This window comes from Moschus berezovskii, chromosome 4, assembly GCF_049115385.1.
Source record: "Moschus berezovskii isolate FMDL1 chromosome 4, NW_MosBer_1.0, whole genome shotgun sequence".
NCBI lineage: Eukaryota > Metazoa > Chordata > Mammalia > Artiodactyla > Moschidae > Moschus > Moschus berezovskii.
In genome coordinates, this window is record NC_142463.1 from 15,007,524 (window position 1) to 15,026,623 (window position 19,100).

Genomic DNA, 19,100 nt, shown 5'->3' on the forward strand with positions numbered 1-19,100 from the left:
CTAGTAAAGTCATGCTCAAAATTCTCCAAGCCAGACTTCAGCAATATGTGAACCGTGAACTCCCAGACGTTCAAGCAGGTTTTAGAAAAGGCAGAGGCACCAGAGATCAAATTGCCAACATCCGCTGGATCATGGAGAAAGCAAGAGAGTTCCAGAAAAACATCTATTTCTGCTTCATTGACTATGCCAAAACCTTTGTGTGGATCACAATAAACTGTGGAAAATTCTGAAAGAGATGGGAATACCAGACCACCTGACCTGCCTCTTGAGAAACCTGTATGCAGGTCAGGAAGCAACAGTCAGAACTGGACATGGAACAACAGACTGGTTCCAAATAGGAAAAGGAGTACGTCAAGGCTGTATATTGTCACCTTGCTTATTTAACTTATATGCAGAGTACATGATGAGGAACGCTGGGCTGGAAGAAGCACAAGCTGGAATCAAGATTGCTGGGAGAAATATCAATAACCTCAGATATGCAGATGACACCACCCTTATGGCAGAAAGTGAAGAGGAACTCAAAAGCCTCTTGATGAAAGTGAAAGAGGAGAGTGAAAAGGCTGGCTTGAAGCTCAACATTCAGAAAACGAAGATCATGGCATCTGGTCCCATCACTTCATGGGAAATAGATGGGGAAACAGTGGAAACAGTGTCAGACTATTTTTTGGGGCTCCAAAATCACTGCGGGTGCTGATTGCAGCCATGAAATTAAAAGACGCTTACTCCTTGGAAGGAAAGTTATGACCAACCTAGATAGTATATTAAAAAGCAGAGACATTACTTTGCCAACCAAGGTCCATCTAGTCAAGGCTATGGTTTTTCCCGTGGTCATGTATGGATGTGAGAGTTGGACTGTGAAGAAAGCTGATCGCTGAAGAATTGATGCTTTTGAACTGTGGTGCTGGAGAAGACTCTTGAGAGTCCCTTGGACTGCAAGGAGATCCAATCAGTCCATTCTAAGGGAGATCAATCCTGGGTGTTCATTGGAAGGACTGATGCTAAAACTGAAACTCCAATACTTTGGCCACCTCATGCGACGAGTTGACTCACTGGAAAAGACTCAGATGCTGGGAAAGGTTGGGGGCGGGAGGAGAAAGGGACGACCGAGAATGAGATGGCTGGATGGTATCACCAACTCTATGGACATGAGTTTGAGTGAACTCCAGGAGCTGGTGATGGACAGGGAGGCCTGGCGTGCTGTGATTCATGGGGTCGCGGAGAGTCGGACACGACTGAGCGACTGAACTGAACTGAACTGAATGGCTAATTCATGTTGAGGTTTGACAGAAAACAACAAAATTCCGTAAAGCAATTATCTTTCAATAAAAAAATAAATTAAAAAAGACACAAAACTTCTGTCAAAACCCTTAGACTAACCACACTATTGTTTGTGTTCAGCAGAACCAAAACCTCGTGTCCTTTTTTGTTCCAAATGCAGGTGCTATTTATCTCTGTAGAAAACCAGTTAGTGTCTTTTCACTTCTTTTTTGCAACCTCTAGCTCTTGACATCATGCTTCTTTTATGTGGTGAATTTATGCCTACTGGAGTGGTGGCAAAAGAAGTATTAGTGATTTTTCAGTAAATCTTTGGCAGATGTCATATAAAAGTAAGTTGCTTTTACCCTGTATAAAAGTTATGAAGAGGAGTTTGAAATTTTTCCAGAGTGATTATTAAGGTGAGCAAAGTTGGCAGGGGATGTGAGATTATGTAACAGACTTATTAAAATACATGTCTGAGATTTTTTTTTATTGCTATAAGCATCTTTATTTTATGGCAATTTTGAATCTAAATAATGCTGTAGTTGTATAAAGTAGGGACATTAGCCCTAGGGAAAAGGATCCTATTAAGTGAATCTGGATGTATATTTTATAGTCCTGGTGGGGAGGGGAGGATAAACAGAGTTTTAAATTTCAGGCTTAGCCTTGAGCTGGCATGACATGTCTGTATCTTTTTTCCTAGTAGGAAAACTGAATCCAGGTCTCACCACTGTTGAAAAGTTTCTTGAGGGAGGGCTGTTCATGAAAGATTTTAAATAGAATGTGACATGACCTGCCACTGTTCTCCTGGGATTTCTAAAAACATAAGTAATAATATTATAATATTTGCCGTTCAATCTTTATAAGACTCTAAAAAAAGCTATTGTTCCATACACAAATGCCCACATGTTATATAATTCTATTTCTATGAAATGTCCAGAATTGGCAAGTCTGTAGAAAGAAAAAGCAGATTTGTGGTTGCCAGGGGCTGGGGTGGGGGGAAGTTTGGAGGAAATGGGGAATGCTTCCTGCTGGGCTTGAGATTTCTTCTTGGGGAGGATGAAGACATTCTGGAATTAGATAGTGGTGATGGTACATAACTGTGTGAATATACTAAAGACCACCATATTGTACACTTAAAAACTCTAAACTATTTTTTAAAAGGCTCATTTTTGGAAAAAATGAACAAAACAATGACCAAAAAAAGGTGATTGTGCGAATTCCCTGGCAGTCCAGTGGTTAGGACTCAGAGCTTTCCCTGCTAGGCCTGGGGTTTAATCCCTGTTCAGGGAACTAAAATCCTGCAAGCCTCACAATGCAGCCAAAAAAATAAAAACAAAATTTTAAAAAATCTAAAAGGTGATCGTGGTAACAATTCTCTCACTTATGTTCTATCTGAAATGTTATCTGATAACCTAAATAATTCTGGTTTGGGTCTTGAATGTTGTTTTAATTTTTACTTTATTGCCCTGCTCCTGACCTCCACAGGGCCACGATGGGCCTCCTGGAACATTGGTGTGTTCATCTGCATTCGATGTGCTGGAATCCACAGGAATCTCGGGGTGCACATATCCAGGGTAAAATCGGTTAACCTCGACCAGTGGACTCAAGAACAGATCCAGGTACTTACACAACCCAGGAGCGAGTCAACTGCTCCCATACTTCATGTGAAAGTAGTTCCAGATGAGTTTCAGTCAAACTGGGCACAAAGGTGAAGGTGGAGGGAAGTTTAAGTATTCAACACTAACGCCACATTAAAATTTTTTATCTTTATATTTAAGACACAAGTTATTCCACTTATATTTTACCTCCTTCAAAACACAAATACTCTATGGACTAGGACCCCATGGATCCATGAAGGCATGAAGGAGGATCTTTGTATTGTTTTCTAAGGCCCTTGGCATTTTCAGATCTAATGTTTGTAATTTTAGACACTCACTTAAAAAAAAAAGTCCAACATGTATACTTTTAATGTTTTTTATTGCAGAAATGCATATATGAATCCTGCTTGCCGTTAGGTTGGTGGGCCAGGCTGGACTCACTAACTTAAGTGTCTCACACTCAGCCCACCAACCTAATGGCAAGCAGAATTCATATGTGCATTTCTGAAATAAAAAACATTAGTTACTTTAGGTTATCTTTATAGATTCACTGAAGTACTAAAAGATTAGTTATTTTTCAGTTATACTTGACTGTATCTTATGAAGGAAATTACATGCCATGGAGATTGTTGAGAATTTGAAGATGTTTAAAAATCTTGGAATTTATCTCTCACAAATGTTAAGGAGTCTTTCAAAAGCCTAATGAGAAACATATTTGTTGGTAGTACAGTGGATAGGTTAATTACTACTATAAACTCAGAATTGTAGTTGTTCCTAGTTACTGCCTGATTAGGCACTGATCATTGCCTGCCAAGTAGACATTTGGATTGGCAGCTCTATGTCTTGGACTTTCAAATGGGATCTTAAATTACTGTTGAATCAAATATATCTTGTTAGACAAATCTTTCAATAAAAGGAGACAGAGTGGCAGGAAAGACAGCTGTGGAAGGAAACGGTTGGGAGCAGAGCAGAGAGAATCATGAACTGGAAGTCAGAATGTTTAAATCTCGGTTCTGCCACTCCCTAGGTTGGTTCTTCGATTGTAAAATGATGCAGTTGGATAAGAAGCTTTTCAGTTCTTTCCTAATGTGACATTCCTTGTTTCCACATCTCTTTGATTGCAGTGCATGCAAGAGATGGGGAATGGAAAGGCAAACCGACTTTATGAAGCCTACCTGCCTGAGACCTTTCGGCGACCTCAAATAGACCAGTATCTTTTTGGAGCAACTTCGAAGGCTAAATGGTTTTATTGGTGGTGGTGGTGTTGGTAGTGTCTTGGGAGAGTTACGGAAGACTCAGAACCTGTGATCTGACTGGGCCATCTTTATATGTGGATGAGTTGAAGTTTGGCTTTTCCTCTCGCCTGCAACCAAGACATATAGAAAGCCCATGTATACTCTCTAATGTCAGATTGGGGGTGTCACACAGGGGCGACTCATCCAGAAATTAAGACTGCTGTGGTTCACTGTGAATTCTTCCATAGAGTGACATCTCCAATAGTCTTTGGATCTCTGAAACTATTGTTTGATAAAAAGAATAGTTTATTGTGCTATGTTGATTCAGCAAAACTGCCACTAGTTTTTAATGCCTTTTTATGCCCTACCTGAAAGAATTAACTTGTTGACCAGTTAATCCATAACTTTCTTCCCTCAGCCCCTCAAATGGAGATAGCACCCAGCTCATAAAACAAAACTCCCTGAAGGCAGTGCTTCTTAAAATATGGCTTGTAGACTATCTTGATAGAGTTTGATTTTGGTGGGTACAAGGGGAACCTACTAAATGTAGATTTGGAGCCCTGCAGAGGACACCAGATCAGAATCTGGCAGTGGGGCACAGGAGCCCTGTATATTTTTTTAAGGGGCACTCAGATGTCTGTTTCAGTCCTGTTGACTTAAGGACTTTCAAATAGATAACTGACTACTTTACCTGTATTCTATCAGTAGAACAGCCACAGCCTCCACTGATGTCAAAACAAAGAGTGATCCCATTTCTGCTCTCATTACTCTGAAGGAAGACGTAGGAAATGGTGATTCCCTGCAGTAGCCATGAAGGAGGCATTTTAAAGTTTTGGTTAGGGATAAGCCAGGAGAGACAGGAGCCGCATGGGGAAACCAGGCAGAAGGAAGATAGGAGAACAGTGCTCATGGGATACAAATTGATCTTTTATAGTCATTCTGTGAGAAAGATTTGTTTGCTTTATCCTTAATAAACTTCTTGCAGTGCGGTCGAGGGATTTATTCGAGATAAATATGAGAAGAAGAAATACATGGACCGAAGTCTGGACATCAGTGCTTTTAGGGTTGGTTGTAAATCTTTCAAGTTTTTGTTCATAATAAATAACTTGCTTATTAATCAGGCCTGGGGAGAATTTGAAGAGCAGCTACCAAAATACTCTAAGACCACAAAAACAAAAAAAGTAGAATAAAGCCAGCTATTGAATCAAGACCATGAGATATCATGGAGCAAACTTTTGCCTCAGGGATGGACTAACCATCAGTGAATTTTTTACTGTGATCTGAATTTAGATGTCAGTGATTTCTAGTTCCAAATTATTTCTTTATTTGGATATGTTGGGCATACTAGATCAAATAGAATAGTACGTGTACACTTACATACATGTTTGTGCATTTTTTTTTTCTGTAAATGAAGTTACCAAAATTGGTGTAATTCTATCACCAGCGTTTCCTTAAATTTGACCAGCATATATTTCCATTGTGTCAGGGGACTGACTGCCAATGGAACACTTGTTCTTGAGAGGAGTTTTAGGAGACTCCCAGTTGCCAAATACACTTTGCATCCTAGGCATGTGGTTAGATTCTGAAATACAGGGTACAAGAGGAAATGCAACATGGTTTCTAGAAGAATAAAATATGCCTGACTAATGTGACTGCTAGAGGGGAACCTATAAATATGACTAACTTAAACTTCAAAAAGCTTTTGACAAGACTGTAATAAATTTGCTTTGAAATAATCGACTTGTTTCTCTAGCTAAGGAAGTATGGGGAATATGGGATTCTCCAGTTCTAGCAAAAGACCTATCTACCTATCATCTATCCTCTATCTATTATTTATTTTAATGGAACATGTACTAGCCAGTGAAATCATTACATTTACACAGGGCTCTAAGCCCTTCCTGGAGAAGGAAATGGCAACCCACTCCAGTATTCTTGCCTGGAGAATCCCAAGGACAGAGGAGCCTGTTGGGCTGCCGTCCATGGGGTCGCACAGAGTCGGACACGACTGATGTGACTTAGCAGCAGCAGCAGTAGCAGCAGCTCAGCCCTTCCAGATAAAGTCAAACTAATTGGAATTAGCTCAAGACTGATCTTTCGATCTTGTGTGAAAAGGGGCACTAAGCGGTAGTTGATTTCAATGTGGGCAAGTAAGTGCAGGGTAATACATGTAGTTAGGTAACAATAATTCCTTCTCAGCTTTGTATGAAGTACTCTTACGTCACAGTCATCCAGAAAAGGGATGTGTCATAACTCTTCCAAGAAAAGACTTAACCCAGTGTACATTTAGGGCTTGGATGGCATCATCAAAAAGAGTTTGAAACCAAAAGAAACAGACATTTCCTTTCCTTTGTAGAAAACCGTAGTCTGTCTGCTTAGCTCTGTTCATTGTACAAGAACATATGAAATCAGACAAGGTCAAAAAAAAAGGTATCTGAGGTAATTCAGAAGGTAGGAGAAGAGAAAAGAGTTGCTGTATGGAGATATATGGTATTCATTCATAATTATGTTGCTGCTGTACCATGCCCATGAAAGCAGCCTGTTTTACTCACTCAGTGTTTTCACTTAGAAAGGAAATGTTTCCTGTGTGCCAAAGAGCTATTTAAAAACTTTGTATTTGATGTATTTAGACTTTTAAAAAATATCTTTGTGAAGATTTATATGCCAAGAATTAATATTTGCTAAGTGAAGTCATTTAATATCAAATCTAAAAGAAACTGGCTTTGTTGAAGAGTTTTCTTTTTAAATGGGCAGATAAGATGTTTTTAATTTCGAGAAATAAAATGTTCTATATTAAAGTATTACACTATGTATGCAACAAGCATAGCTGCGTGTGCTCTTCATGATTATAATGTCACTTTATAGATAATATGAAAGTTAAAGTGGAAAATCCATGCCTACTCTTACCTTCATAATGACTATCATCCGTGTGTTTCCCCCATTTTCCCCTGTGAGGTTACTTCTTGGAGGCATAATTGTGATGTAGTTGGATAGCATGTCTCCCGCTCTCCTTTAACTTAGCGCATCATGTTTTTACTTGTCACCTGTTTACTTGTTACTTTTCACAGTTTGTAATCATTGCCTCTTGTTCAGTGAGTAGCTAGATCACAGTTTGTTTTACTATTCCCCTCTGTGGCATAAAGGTTAAGTTTTTCTTCGGATATGTTATTCTGGAATGAACTTCTTCTCATCAACTTTTTCCATGTTTTGGATTATTTTTCTTAAGGTATATTACAAGATACAATATTATCTTGGTCAAAGGGTTTCAGTATTTGTCTCTTCGTACTTTTGCCAGTATACTTTTTAGAAGTTGTACTGTTTTATACTGTCTTCTCCGCATTGGATGAGTAGAATAGTTTTACTCCATCCCTACCAATATTTGATAGGTATTAAGATTTTTTTCTCCTCCCCAAAATGGTTTTTTTTTTTGGCAATGCCTCATGGCTTGAAATCTTATTTCTCCAACCAGGTCAAACCTGCACTCAGCATTGAAAGTTCAGAGTCCTAACCTACTGGAGTGCCAGGGAATTCAGCCCAAAAGTGCATTTAAAATTTCACTTATTGCTCATTATCAGGGCTGACCATTTTTCGTGTGTATTTGTTACTCAGTTGCTAAGTGGTGTCCAACTCTTTGTGACCCCATGGACTGCAGCATGCCAGGCCTCCCTGTCCTTCACCGTCTCCCAGAGTTCACCCAGGTTCATGTCCACTGAATTGGTGATGCCATTCAACCACCTCATCCTCTGCCACCCACTTCTCCTTTTGCCTTCAGTCTTTCCCAGCATCAGGGTCTTTTCCAATGAGTCGGCTGTTCGTGTCAGGTGGCCAAAGTATTGGAGCTTCAGCTCCCGTTGTCCTGCATTTTACAAATAAGATTAGTGAGGGCAGGAGAAGGGAGTGACAGAGGATGAGATGGTTGGATGGCATCATTGACTCAATGGGCATGAGTTTGAACAAACTCTGGGAGATAGTGAAGGACAGGGTAGCCTGGCATGCAGCAGTCCATGGGATCACAGAGTCAGACACGACTGAGTGACTAGACAACAAAACCCTCTGGCTAGAAGAGGCAGATGGGGGACTTCAAACTTTATTCATTGTATTTATACAATATCCTTTAATATATATCAAATTACATTTATGTTATGTTGTTCTTTTGATCCAGGTGATAGCCCTGTGGGGTTAGTTCACAGCTCTTATTACTCACATTTTATATATAAGGAAACACTTAACACTTGGCTCATGTTTGTAAGGGAGAGAACCTTTGATTAACGGCTGTATGTCAAGTAAAATGAACATTTTTCACTACTGTACCAAGATGAGCAAGTTAAACTTGGGTCCAAAAGGGACAGCAAACCGGTGAAATGTGTTAACCTCTATAGATAACCCGGTCTGCACACTGACAGTCATACATGGATTGGACAGAACAAGGAGGGAGGTACTTAAGAAATTTGAAAGATGCCTCTCTACAGCCTTGAGGCCATGGTGGAAGAGGCCAGCGCTCAAGCCCCACACAAGACCCTCCCACAGTCCATCAGATTCAGTAGGGATTTGTGTGTCCTTTTGAGGCATTTAGAATGATAATTTGTTGAACTGTTAGTCACTGTGGGGTCTGTTCTTTGTCTTGTTTTTTTAAATCGTCATAGAAAGAAAAAGATAACAAGTGGAAAAGAGGGAGCGAACCAGCTCCAGAGAAAAAAATGGAACCTGTTGTTTTTGAGAAAGTGAAAATGGTAAGTGGGGGAAGTGTGTGTGCTGTGTGGATGGCTTAGAGTGTGCTGACATGTGTGGAGGGGAGGGCAGTGGGGGAGAGGAGAGCACAGCGCACCATTGCGCCTGGGACTAAAAGGGGGCTGCATTCAAATTAGATCACCCACTGCCATTTCTGCTGCTTTCCCGTCGCCTTGTTGCTGCCTGATCTGCTCTGTCACACTGCCTTTGAAGTCCAGATGGGAGCTTGGGAACGACACCTGTCCCATCTGAGCAAGAGGCACATTTCACGGCGGAATGCCAAGGCTCTGTGATACCTTCTGAGCAGATGCTACGTTAGTCCTTCTCTCCTTAGGCCTTCTGTACCTCATTTTCCTGTTGCTGTTAAGAACAGTCCAGGAGCCAGACCATACTAATTCATTTTAAGCCATCCCTTCTGTATTCTCGCTCTGTCATAATGAAGTAGGCACCTTTCTTTTCCCACCGGACACCTTATGGCTGTGGTAGTAGATACTCTAAGATGGGGCTTACCAGGTGGCACTAGTGGTAAAGAGCCTGCCTGCCAGTATAGGAGATTAAGAGACATGGGTTCAATCCCTGGGTCAAAACTCTTAACATAGGAGTTTGGAATCTTGGAAAGAAGACTTTTTACTGTTTTCCTTCGAGGGTCTTTTAGCATCATTCTGAATTGTATTGTCTGCAGAACACAGTCCGTAGTGATGTTGGCAGAGGGAATTAGGTAACCTATAAAATGAGTTTCCTTTGGGTATTAAAGGTTTTCTAATCACTGGGAGAAGTGTTGGCCATTACCTTTTGTACCATAAGACACCTGCCTTTATTCTTTGCTTCTCCTGGGATCAAAAACTGCTGCTTCTGTTGGATACCCTGGTCTGTGGTTGTCTTGGTTTCAGAAAGATCTGTCTCTTTAGAAAGCCAGGCAAGTGCAGATGACAGTTTTGTTTTTCACTTTAGGTTTGATTTCTGCACTATGCCTTCTGATTTGGTTTTTTTCACACAACACTTCCTGAGTTCTGTTTCTTTGGTAACTCTCTTTGAATAACAGCATCCATGCCACAAGAATCCCTGTGGCTTTACGGTTGGAGAGGGGAACAGAGGCTTCAAAAACACCTGCTTATTTCTTTCTGTAACACATTTTAACCCTAGCCACAGAAAAAAGAAGATCCACAGCTACCTCGGAAAACCTCCCCGAAATCCAAAGCTCCGGTGGTGGATCTCTTGGGCCTTGGTAAGAGCTCGACCTTTCCACTCCTGTAATCTCACAAATGTTGATGAATTCTCTGTGATCCTGGGGAGATAGGTAGAGATGGGGTTCTTCAGTTGGTGGCTTCATCACTAAGGTTGTTCCCTCCTATTCTTCCTGCTGTTTTACATCTAAGCAGTTGTTCTAAAAAGTGCTGACATTCTTTAGGGAGACAGTACAGTAATAGAGGAGTGGTTAAGTCCAGTACTGGTTCAGCATGGCCTTTGAAGCCAGAGTCCCAACTCTGCCACTTACTGTCTTTGTGACCTTGGGGAGCTTGCTCAGCCTCTCAACATTACTTTCCTCCTGTAGTGAGGATGATGAGTCTACATCAGAGATGTTGTTGGGAGGACTAAATGAAATAATGCCTCTAAAGCTCTTACTCTTTGCCCCCACACACTGAGCATTCGGCAAGTGTCTGCAAGTCTCACTCGACCAGCACCTGTGAGCCCTGCCCTCGACCCTCTCGTTTTCCAGGTGCATCCTGTTTCTGAGACGGCCCCTTACCTTGTGGTCATTTTCCTCCAAACTTTGGAAACCCTGAGCCAGTGGTTCTGCCCCTTTCAGAAATAGAGCCTATTCGTACTTTTCATAGTACTGATGGCTGCACTTTGTTTCAGTCCATTCCTGCTGAGTATTGGCTGCTTCAGCTTCCAATGTCTGTACTTTTCATTTCTCTCTGAGAATAAATCCTACACAGCTTTGCCCCTCAAATAGCCAGAAGGGAGCCAGCCAGCTCCCTTGCAGTGGTGCTAATGTAGCCTTCAAGCCCAAGTTCCTCCTGTCCTTTGCCTGAGCTACAGGCTTTTCCATTGTGTTCTCGGGAATCTTGTGAGATGCCTCATCCAAGCTGTATGGTTCCAGAGCCTAGATTTCAGGGTCTATGATTGGAGCATGTGGGCCTTCTCTACTTTGTGTCTGGAAGAGAAGAAGGGAATGGGCTTAATAAGCAGGGCTACATTTTAAATTTGGTCTCTCTTTCCAGATGCTCCTGTATCCTGCTCCATTGCAAATGGTAAGACCAGTAATACCCTAGAGAAGGATTTAGATCTTTTGGCCTCTGTTTCATCTCCCTCTTCTTCAGTTTCCAGAAAGGTGAGTCTTGTGGGTGCCTCAGGAGGAAAGAGCATTCTGTCAAGGGTGCTTTTGATAATTTAATCCTGGAATCAAGTCATGCGTTATTGGTGGAATTTGATTTTCTTGATTCTTCCCCTAACCCTGTCATCTCTGTTACAGCCTATTCATTCCATTTTGTCTCTTGCCCAAAAAGAGTGGGCCCTTTATGTGAACTTCTGTTGAAGATGTGTCAGATTGTAAAGGCTAATCCTATAAGTCAGCTCCTCAGCCTGAGTTATTGCCAGAGAGTTTGTAAGGAAAGGCTTGAAACCGTCAATGACTCCAATTTGTGGAATACCTGCTGTATACACCAAGCGCAGTGCTAGGTGATTTTGTGTATCATTTTGTATATTTCACTTATGATTTAAAATATTCACCACAATCCTGCAAAATGGGTCTTCTAGATGAGGAAAGAGTTCAGAAAAGTTACATGACTAGTAAACAGTCATGACTAGTAAACTAGTTACATGACTAGTAAAAGTTACACAACCAGTAAACAGTGGTACTGGCATCTTAGTTCTCTCTGGCTGCATCATTTGTAGGTCATTTTAATTTGTTAGTTTTTCACCAAATCACATTGTTTTGCTAAAGAGCAAAGAATTGTACCAGAGCTTAACTATCAGGTGTTTCCAGATGTTTGTATTGTAAAAGTGTCAGGAAGCTACTAACTCAAGCCATGTTTTCTCAATGCAAATGTTAGAAGCAGCAGAGAGATGAGGGAGGTCCTTACAGAGAACCCCAGGAGGCCCATTCCAATTCCTCCCTGCCCTTTGTCCTAAGGTTGTAGGTTCCATGCCAACCCCAGGGAGTGCTGGCTCAGTTCCAGAAAACCTGAACCTGTTTCCAGAGCCAGGGAGCAAATCAGAAGAAACAAGCAAGAAGCAGCTGTCTAAAGACTCCATCCTGTCACTGTATGGGCCCCAGACGCCGCAGATGCCCACCCAAGGTAGAGCACACAGGGGCCATGGTGGGGTGCCAGGCAGAAACGGGAGGCCTTCCACGCAGGAATTACTTGTTGTGCCGGGGCAGTTGCTCTGGAGGCCCTGACATCATACTCCAAACAAGCCTGAACATGACATTTCTTGTGAAGCCACTGAGTATCAGGAAATAGATATTAATGTAACTCAGAGCCACGCTTCTGTGGAGTCTGGCCTCTGTGAAGCCTGACTCGGGATCTGGATCTGGACCCTAAAGGGGAAGTGCCTGGGTCTGCAGCCCACTGGAAGCCAGAGCAAGTCTTGTAAAGAATCTGTCTGAGGAATTCTAGCTGGAAGGAGCAGCCAGTGAACATTTGGATTGACCTCGTGTGCATTCCTCTTTCACAAATCTATATGTCTGTTCTCTTGGCAGCAATGTTCATGGCTCCTGCTCAGATGGCATATCCCACTGCCTACCCCAGCTTCCCTGGTGTTACACCTCCTAACAGCCTAATGGGGAGCATGATGCCCCCACCAGTAGGCATGGTAGCTCAGCCAGGAGCTTCTGGGATGGTTGCCCCAATGGCCATGCCTGCAGGCTATATGGGGGGCATGCAGGCCTCCATGATGGGTGTACCAAACGGAATGATGACCACCCAGCAGGCCGGCTACATGGCAGGCATGGCAGCTATGCCGCAGACTATGTATGGGGTTCAGCCAGCTCAGCAGCTGCAGTGGAACCTTACTCAGGTAAGCTGCTCCATTTCACTCAGGACAAGAGTTCTGAGCCTTCCTCAAGGCCGTCTTGCTTAGTGTCTGCCCCCTTATCCTTTGAATCCTGATAGTGTAAATGAGATAACGCCAGAGACATTCTTGGGTTTGCTTCATTTATTTATTTACTTTAACAGAAGGTCTATCTAACCTCAGACTTTCTGAGGCATTTTGGGTTCCTGTAGAATAAGGATAATTGCCTGATTCTAAAACTCTTCACACATTCATCAAAACAATCTGTCCAGATAAACAAGAGGTGCCAATAAAAGAACCCATAAGCAACGACTATTGCATCTAATAGAATACTGCAGACCTCAAATTACACGATTATAAACACCAAAATCCAGGGCTTCCCTGGTGGCTCAGTGGTAAAAAATTCATCTGCCAAGGCAAGAGACACGGGTTCAATCCCTGGTCCAAGAAGGTCCCACATTCTGAGGAGCAACTGAGCCCATGTGCCGCAACTATTGAGCCTGAGCTCTAAAGCCCAGGAACTGCAACTACTGAGCCCAAGTGCTGCAAGTACTGAGGCCTGTGTGCTCTAGAGTCTGTGCTCTGCAACAAGAGAAGCCACAGCAGTGGGAAGCCTGCACACTTCAACTAGAGAGTAGCACCTGCTCACAACTAGAGAAAAGCCCTCGCAGCACCAAAGACCCAGCACAGCCAAAAATAAATACATATTTTAAAACACCGACATCAAGCAGAGCCAGCACCACAGAGAGACCGTGTGAAAAGAGGAGAAGAGGTAGGGGGCTCGAGGTGACAGAGCATGATAAAACACCCCCAAGAAAGAGAAAGCCCTGCCCTGGTTAGAGACATGCTAAGAAGTCTTCTGAGACCTGGTGGGGTATTACTCTGGTTACTTGGAGAATCAAAAGCAAAGGACTCGAAATAGATAGGACTATAGGGGGTAGCTTTGGCAAAGCATTGTTTTTAGGAGTGATGAGGATGACTTAGAATGAGGGGGTGCTCTTTGGAGACCTTGTGGTGAAGAAGTAAAAATTGAGAATGACAAAATCAGATCTACTATCCTCCTCCCCACCAAACAGTCATTTCACTTTACTAACGGAAGAGGGCGCTCTTGAACTAAGAAATTTAGTAAGTCTCCCCAGATCCTTTCACCTGTGTGCGTTATTGCTGATTCAGAAAAATAAGGTACTACAAAGAATCCACCTGCCAATGCAGGAGATGCAAGAGATGAGGGGTTTATCCCTGGGTGGAGAAGATCCCCTGGAGGAGGAAATGGCAACCTACCCCAGTATTCTTGCCTGGAAAATTCCATGGACAGGGGAGCCTGAGGGGACTGCAGTTCATGGGGTCACAAAGAGCCAGACACGATTGAACACGCATACACACACAAAAGAAACAGAAAGTAGCAAGCAAAACTATTATGAGAAGAAAATAAAAAATGAAGTCTAAACATCTTGAGGAATGAAAATTCTTTCTCCAAAACCAGTCATGAAGTAGAAGAAAACTGTTACACGATCCTGAATTAAATGTCCTCTAACAAACACTTGCAGGTAAGACAAAACAGCTTGAATCAAAAAGTGAAAAACTTAGAACCAAAATGGACAAATAACTGGAAGTTGTGAAATGAAAGTTTACTGAACTCAGGAAACAAATTGAGAAACGACACAATTATCTTAAAAATAGACTGAATTACAAGTTAGTCAGAGGAGAATAGATTCAACTGAAAATGTATTTGGCATAGAGGAAAGGCATGAAATAGCTTAGAGAAAGGAAGCTAAATATAGAGAGCACTAAAAAGAATCAGAAAGAAAGAACTTAGGCAAAGAAGATCTAACATAAATATGTTTGTTGGGCAACCCTCAAAGGTGGCACTAGTGCTAAAGAACCTGCCTGCCAATGCAGGTTCTCTTAGGTCTGGGAGGATCCCCTGGAGGAGGGCATGGCAGGCCACTCCAGTATTCTTGCCTGGAGAGTCCCATGCATGGACAGAGGAGCGCGGAGGACTACAATCCATTGGGTCACAAAGAGTCGGACAAGACTGAAGAGACTTAGCACTCACACAAAGAAGAAAGATAAAATAGTGGAACAGGATTAATATATTTAAAACTTAATTTAAGAGTGTTTCCTAGAAATAAAGGACTTGAATATAATGTTGAAAGAAACTACTGTGTGTGTATCTGGAAGAACTGACTCAGAATGGTCACCTCAAACATATCGCAGTAAACTTTTAGGCTTTGTATGATAAGAAAAAAAATCCATGAGTCCATATTTTTTTAAAAATGGGTGTGGGATGGAGGGAGAGAAAGCCTTCTTTGCAGAAGAATGACAACTAATAATTATAGAAAGAACAGGGTATTCACATATTTGCAAAGAAATACCCTTCAGATTACTTATTAATTACAATGAAAAAACATATGATGGATACAACCTTAGATAAGTGATCAAACGTAAAATTATCAACAGTGGGGCACATTAGTTTTATGCGTTTCTTGGTATCTTATACGAAGAAGGATATAATATCACTTACATAGAATTTTGGGGGTCTTCCCTGGTGGTCCAGTGGTTAAAACTTCACTTTCCAATGCAGGGGGTGTGGGTTTGATCCCTAGTCGGGGAAGCTGAGATTCCACATGCCTCACAGCCAAAAAACCAAAGCATAAAACAGAAGCAGTATTGTAACAAATTCAATAGACTTTAAAAGTAGTCCACATCAAAAAATATATATATTAGAATTTTTGCCACAAATATTTAACTTGGATCCAATCAGAAGAAAACATGAGATAAATCGAAATTAAAGGATTTTCTCTAAAATAACTGGCCTGGACTCTTCAAATGGTGTTAGGAAAAAATGGCAGGGAAACTCCTCTAGGTTAAAGCAGGCTAAAGAGATGAAAAATGAAATGTAATATATATTAGAATATAGTATTAATGTGAAATATCTTGAGCATGTTCATTGTATTGTGATTCTAGGAAAGTCTTCTTTCATATGAGACCTAAGAGTCTGACTCTTTGCTACCCCATGGACTGTGGCCTGCCAGGCTTCTCTGTCCATGGGATTTCCTAGGCAGGGATACTGGAGTGGGTTGCCATTTCCTTGTCCAGGGGATCTTCGTCTCCTGCATTGACAGGTGGGTTTTTTACCACTAGCACCACCTGGGAAGCTTCTTATGAGATGCCTCCTGATTTATTAAGAGGTGAAATGTCACAATATCTGCAGTTTTCAATGTCTATGAAAATTTTTTTAAAGCTGATACATATGTATATATCAAAGATAAAATAAAGCAAAAATGTTACCAGTTGTTGAATTTAAGGAAAGATGTATGGGTCTCATTATCCTGATCTTTCAACCTTTCTGTAAATTTGAAATTTTCTTTAAAAGTTGATGGAAGAAAAATAAGTTAGCCTTTCTCCTAAAGGAAAAGATCTTATACAGAAAATATACCAGACTTGGGAAATTTAAGGCATTTTTCTTTGATAAACAGTTTCGTCTGTTCACTGCCAGGAGCCAGTCTTTTAATTGAATTCCTAAAGGGGCCTCAACCCCACCCAGGCCTGATCCCACCGACCCTTTTCTCCCAGCAACTTCCTTTCTCATACAGTGAAGACATGTTGGTCTTTTTTTTTTGCCTGCCTTTGTTCTTTCTGAAATGTCCAGTTTCCTTTTCTTTGTCTTCTTTCTACTCGAGCATGCACAGCACTTTCCCTGACACTCTGGATAATGACTTTGCTGGAGAAAAGACAGGAGTGCTGGCTGGCTGGGGGCTTCTCTTTATACTCTCAGGGTTGGCTCCAGCCAGTTCACAATAGGCCCCTTCTTTTCAGAATGAGAGTGAAAAGGAAACAGAATAACCTCCTGTGCCGCTTTTATGTCAGCTCACTCCAGGATTCCCCCTTCCCTTCCCTGAGCGTTAGTCTCAGACAGCAACTCCCTTCTGCAGAGGCCTCCACTGTTGTGGTCTGGTGTCCCCGGAATGATCTGTGCAGGTTCAGGGCAGTTCTGTTCACGACAGAGCTCCCCTTTGTCTCACCCTCCTCTCCCCACAGGCGGAAGGACTTCTTCCCGCCCTTTGCTCTAACTGGCCCCGTGCCCACAGCCTGTCTGAGAGCCTCCTGTCTCTCTTTCAGATGACCCAGCAGATGGCCGGGATGAACTTCTGTGGCACCAACGGCATGCTGAGCTATGGACAGTCCATGAACGGCGGGAACGGACAGGCAGCAAATCAGACGCTCAGCCCTCAGATATGGAAATAGGAACAGCACACCCGGATGACTGCCACTGTCCCCATCGCCCCCTCTCCCTGTGTTTCCTCTTTCCCCATCCTCCTCTCCTGTTTCTCTCTGTTTGGTTTAGAAGTCTCTCTGTCCGGGTCACTTAGGACTTGGCATCCTGCCTAGCCCAACCGCATCCCAAACCTGCGGACCTCTCTGTTGCTTCCTGTCGTAGCTGTCCCCCAGCTGTCCTGATCCGCTCCCCAGCCTCAGCCAGGTTCTCTCCTGGCAGCCGCACCTTAGGAACTGCTGGCAGAAGGCACTTAGACAGGATAGATGTGCACACCTTTGAGCGCCTTTCCCACAAGGTGAAGCTTCCTGTCAGACTCACAAAGGTCTGTTGGGGTTGTATTTTAGGCAAAGAGGGGAGAGTTTCGAGCTCCTTCTATATGTGTTGATAAGTTATTGGGTTGACCAAAAGAATGTTTTGGCCAACCCAGTATTTCCATAGGTTTAAATTTTGGGGGTGAGAAAGGAAGCATCATGCTCCCCTGATTTATGGAAATTAAAAAAGTACTGAAATCGAATTAAATGCTCCTGGAGTCTTAGAGCAGTTTGGCCCCAGCCCTGGGGCGAGGATGAGCAAAAATATGACTCTACTTCATGCTGAATTGTTTCCTGGATCTGAGACTTCAGGACTTGCGGCTTCGGTCAGCCTTTCTTAGCACCAAAGACTCTTCAAAGGTCCCACACGAAGACACATACCCCGTTCCCTGCCTTCATCTGGTAGGGTCTGGCTTTGTGGCTGGAGGACCAGCCCCTCCAGTGGGAATGCAGAGCTTAACGTGTGTACTGCTTATGTGTGTGTATGGATTCCACCTCCCACTCTTTCCTCGTCTGCTCTGGGTATTTTTGTTTTTGTTTTTTTAGTTTTAGGTTTACAACAGAGAGGAGTTAATTTATCGACAGCCTAAAACTGTTGCCAGTTTTTCTTTAGTTAAAAAAAATTTTTACAATCTCATTGGTAGTTCCCTTCCTCCTTTCCCCTCTCCGACCTGCCAGTTGCTGTTTCATACTGGTGTGTCCAGGCTGCCCTGCGCTCCCAACTGTCCAGGTGTATGAGGCAGGGCGCCTGGGCAGCCTTCCTCTCAGTCATCATTCACCCCACTTGAAAATTAAAACAAGAAAACGTTGCTTAAAAGATTTCATCTGTGGGAACCACAACTCCTGGTTGCCTTTCTCCTGTGTATGTGTAAATTCCTTAATAAATATTGCAGGGAAGCACCGCTCACTCGCTTTCACTGTGTGTCACTCGTGGAGGAGGGTGAGTTCTACCCAGGTTTTCTGCTTTCCAGGGGCAGTTCCCTCACTTTCTGTATTTTAAAACATGATTACATTAAAAATGGATAAACAAGGTCCTACTATAGCATAGGAAACTATAGCCAGTCTCCTGGGATAAACCAGAATGGAAAAGAATATTTAGAAAAGAATGTAAATATATATATGTGTGTGTGTGTGCGTATAACTGAGTCACTTTTCTGTACAGCAGAGATTGGCACAACATTGTAAATCAACTGTATTTTAATTAAAAAAAAAAAGCAACAGCATAGGGAGCATACCCAAGAGCCAGGTCAAGACTCAGGCAGTCAGAAAGGTAGCCTTTTTCCAGTGGAATCTAGAGTTGTGAGGGAGTGGACTCTGGATGTCTGTACTGGCTGGAGTCCCAGACCATCAGAACTCATCGGAACTAGAAGTACCCACCACAATAGAAAAACTGAGATTCCCCCCCTCCCACCGCTTTCCTTCCTTCAAGTACACCTTTTGAATACTTCCATGTGTGAGAGCACAATGGCTCAGAAAGCTCTGAGCCAGGCTGCCAGTGTTCATATCCCTTCTTGCTCTGTGACCTGGCTACTAAAGCCCTGTGTATCAGTGTAAAGCTGATACTAAACCCCTGTGTATCAGTATAAAATGGGGCTTGTGTACAAAGAAGCAATTCCTGCGGTACATTTAGCACACAGGGTACTTTGCCCTCAAATATTAGCAAATACTATGTGCC

At 42.5% G+C, this 19,100-nt stretch overlaps 1 protein-coding gene across 1 annotated transcript in view; it reads left to right on the forward strand.

Moving 5' to 3' along the window:
• Nucleotides 1-18,332, forward strand: part of SMAP2 (small ArfGAP2) — a 58,636-nt gene extending 40,304 nt beyond the window's left edge. The window contains exons 2-10 of the mRNA XM_055401902.2: nt 2,746-2,879; nt 3,983-4,068; nt 5,079-5,157; nt 8,734-8,820; nt 9,962-10,043; nt 11,044-11,153; nt 11,955-12,120; nt 12,525-12,841; nt 16,958-18,332. Coding sequence (XP_055257877.1) covers nt 2,746-2,879; nt 3,983-4,068; nt 5,079-5,157; nt 8,734-8,820; nt 9,962-10,043; nt 11,044-11,153; nt 11,955-12,120; nt 12,525-12,841; nt 16,958-17,083 — 1,187 coding nt within the window. The 3' untranslated portion in view covers nt 17,084-18,332. The remainder of the gene's footprint in view (nt 1-2,745; nt 2,880-3,982; nt 4,069-5,078; nt 5,158-8,733; nt 8,821-9,961; nt 10,044-11,043; nt 11,154-11,954; nt 12,121-12,524; nt 12,842-16,957) is intronic.
• Nucleotides 18,333-19,100: the final 768 nt, after the last annotated feature.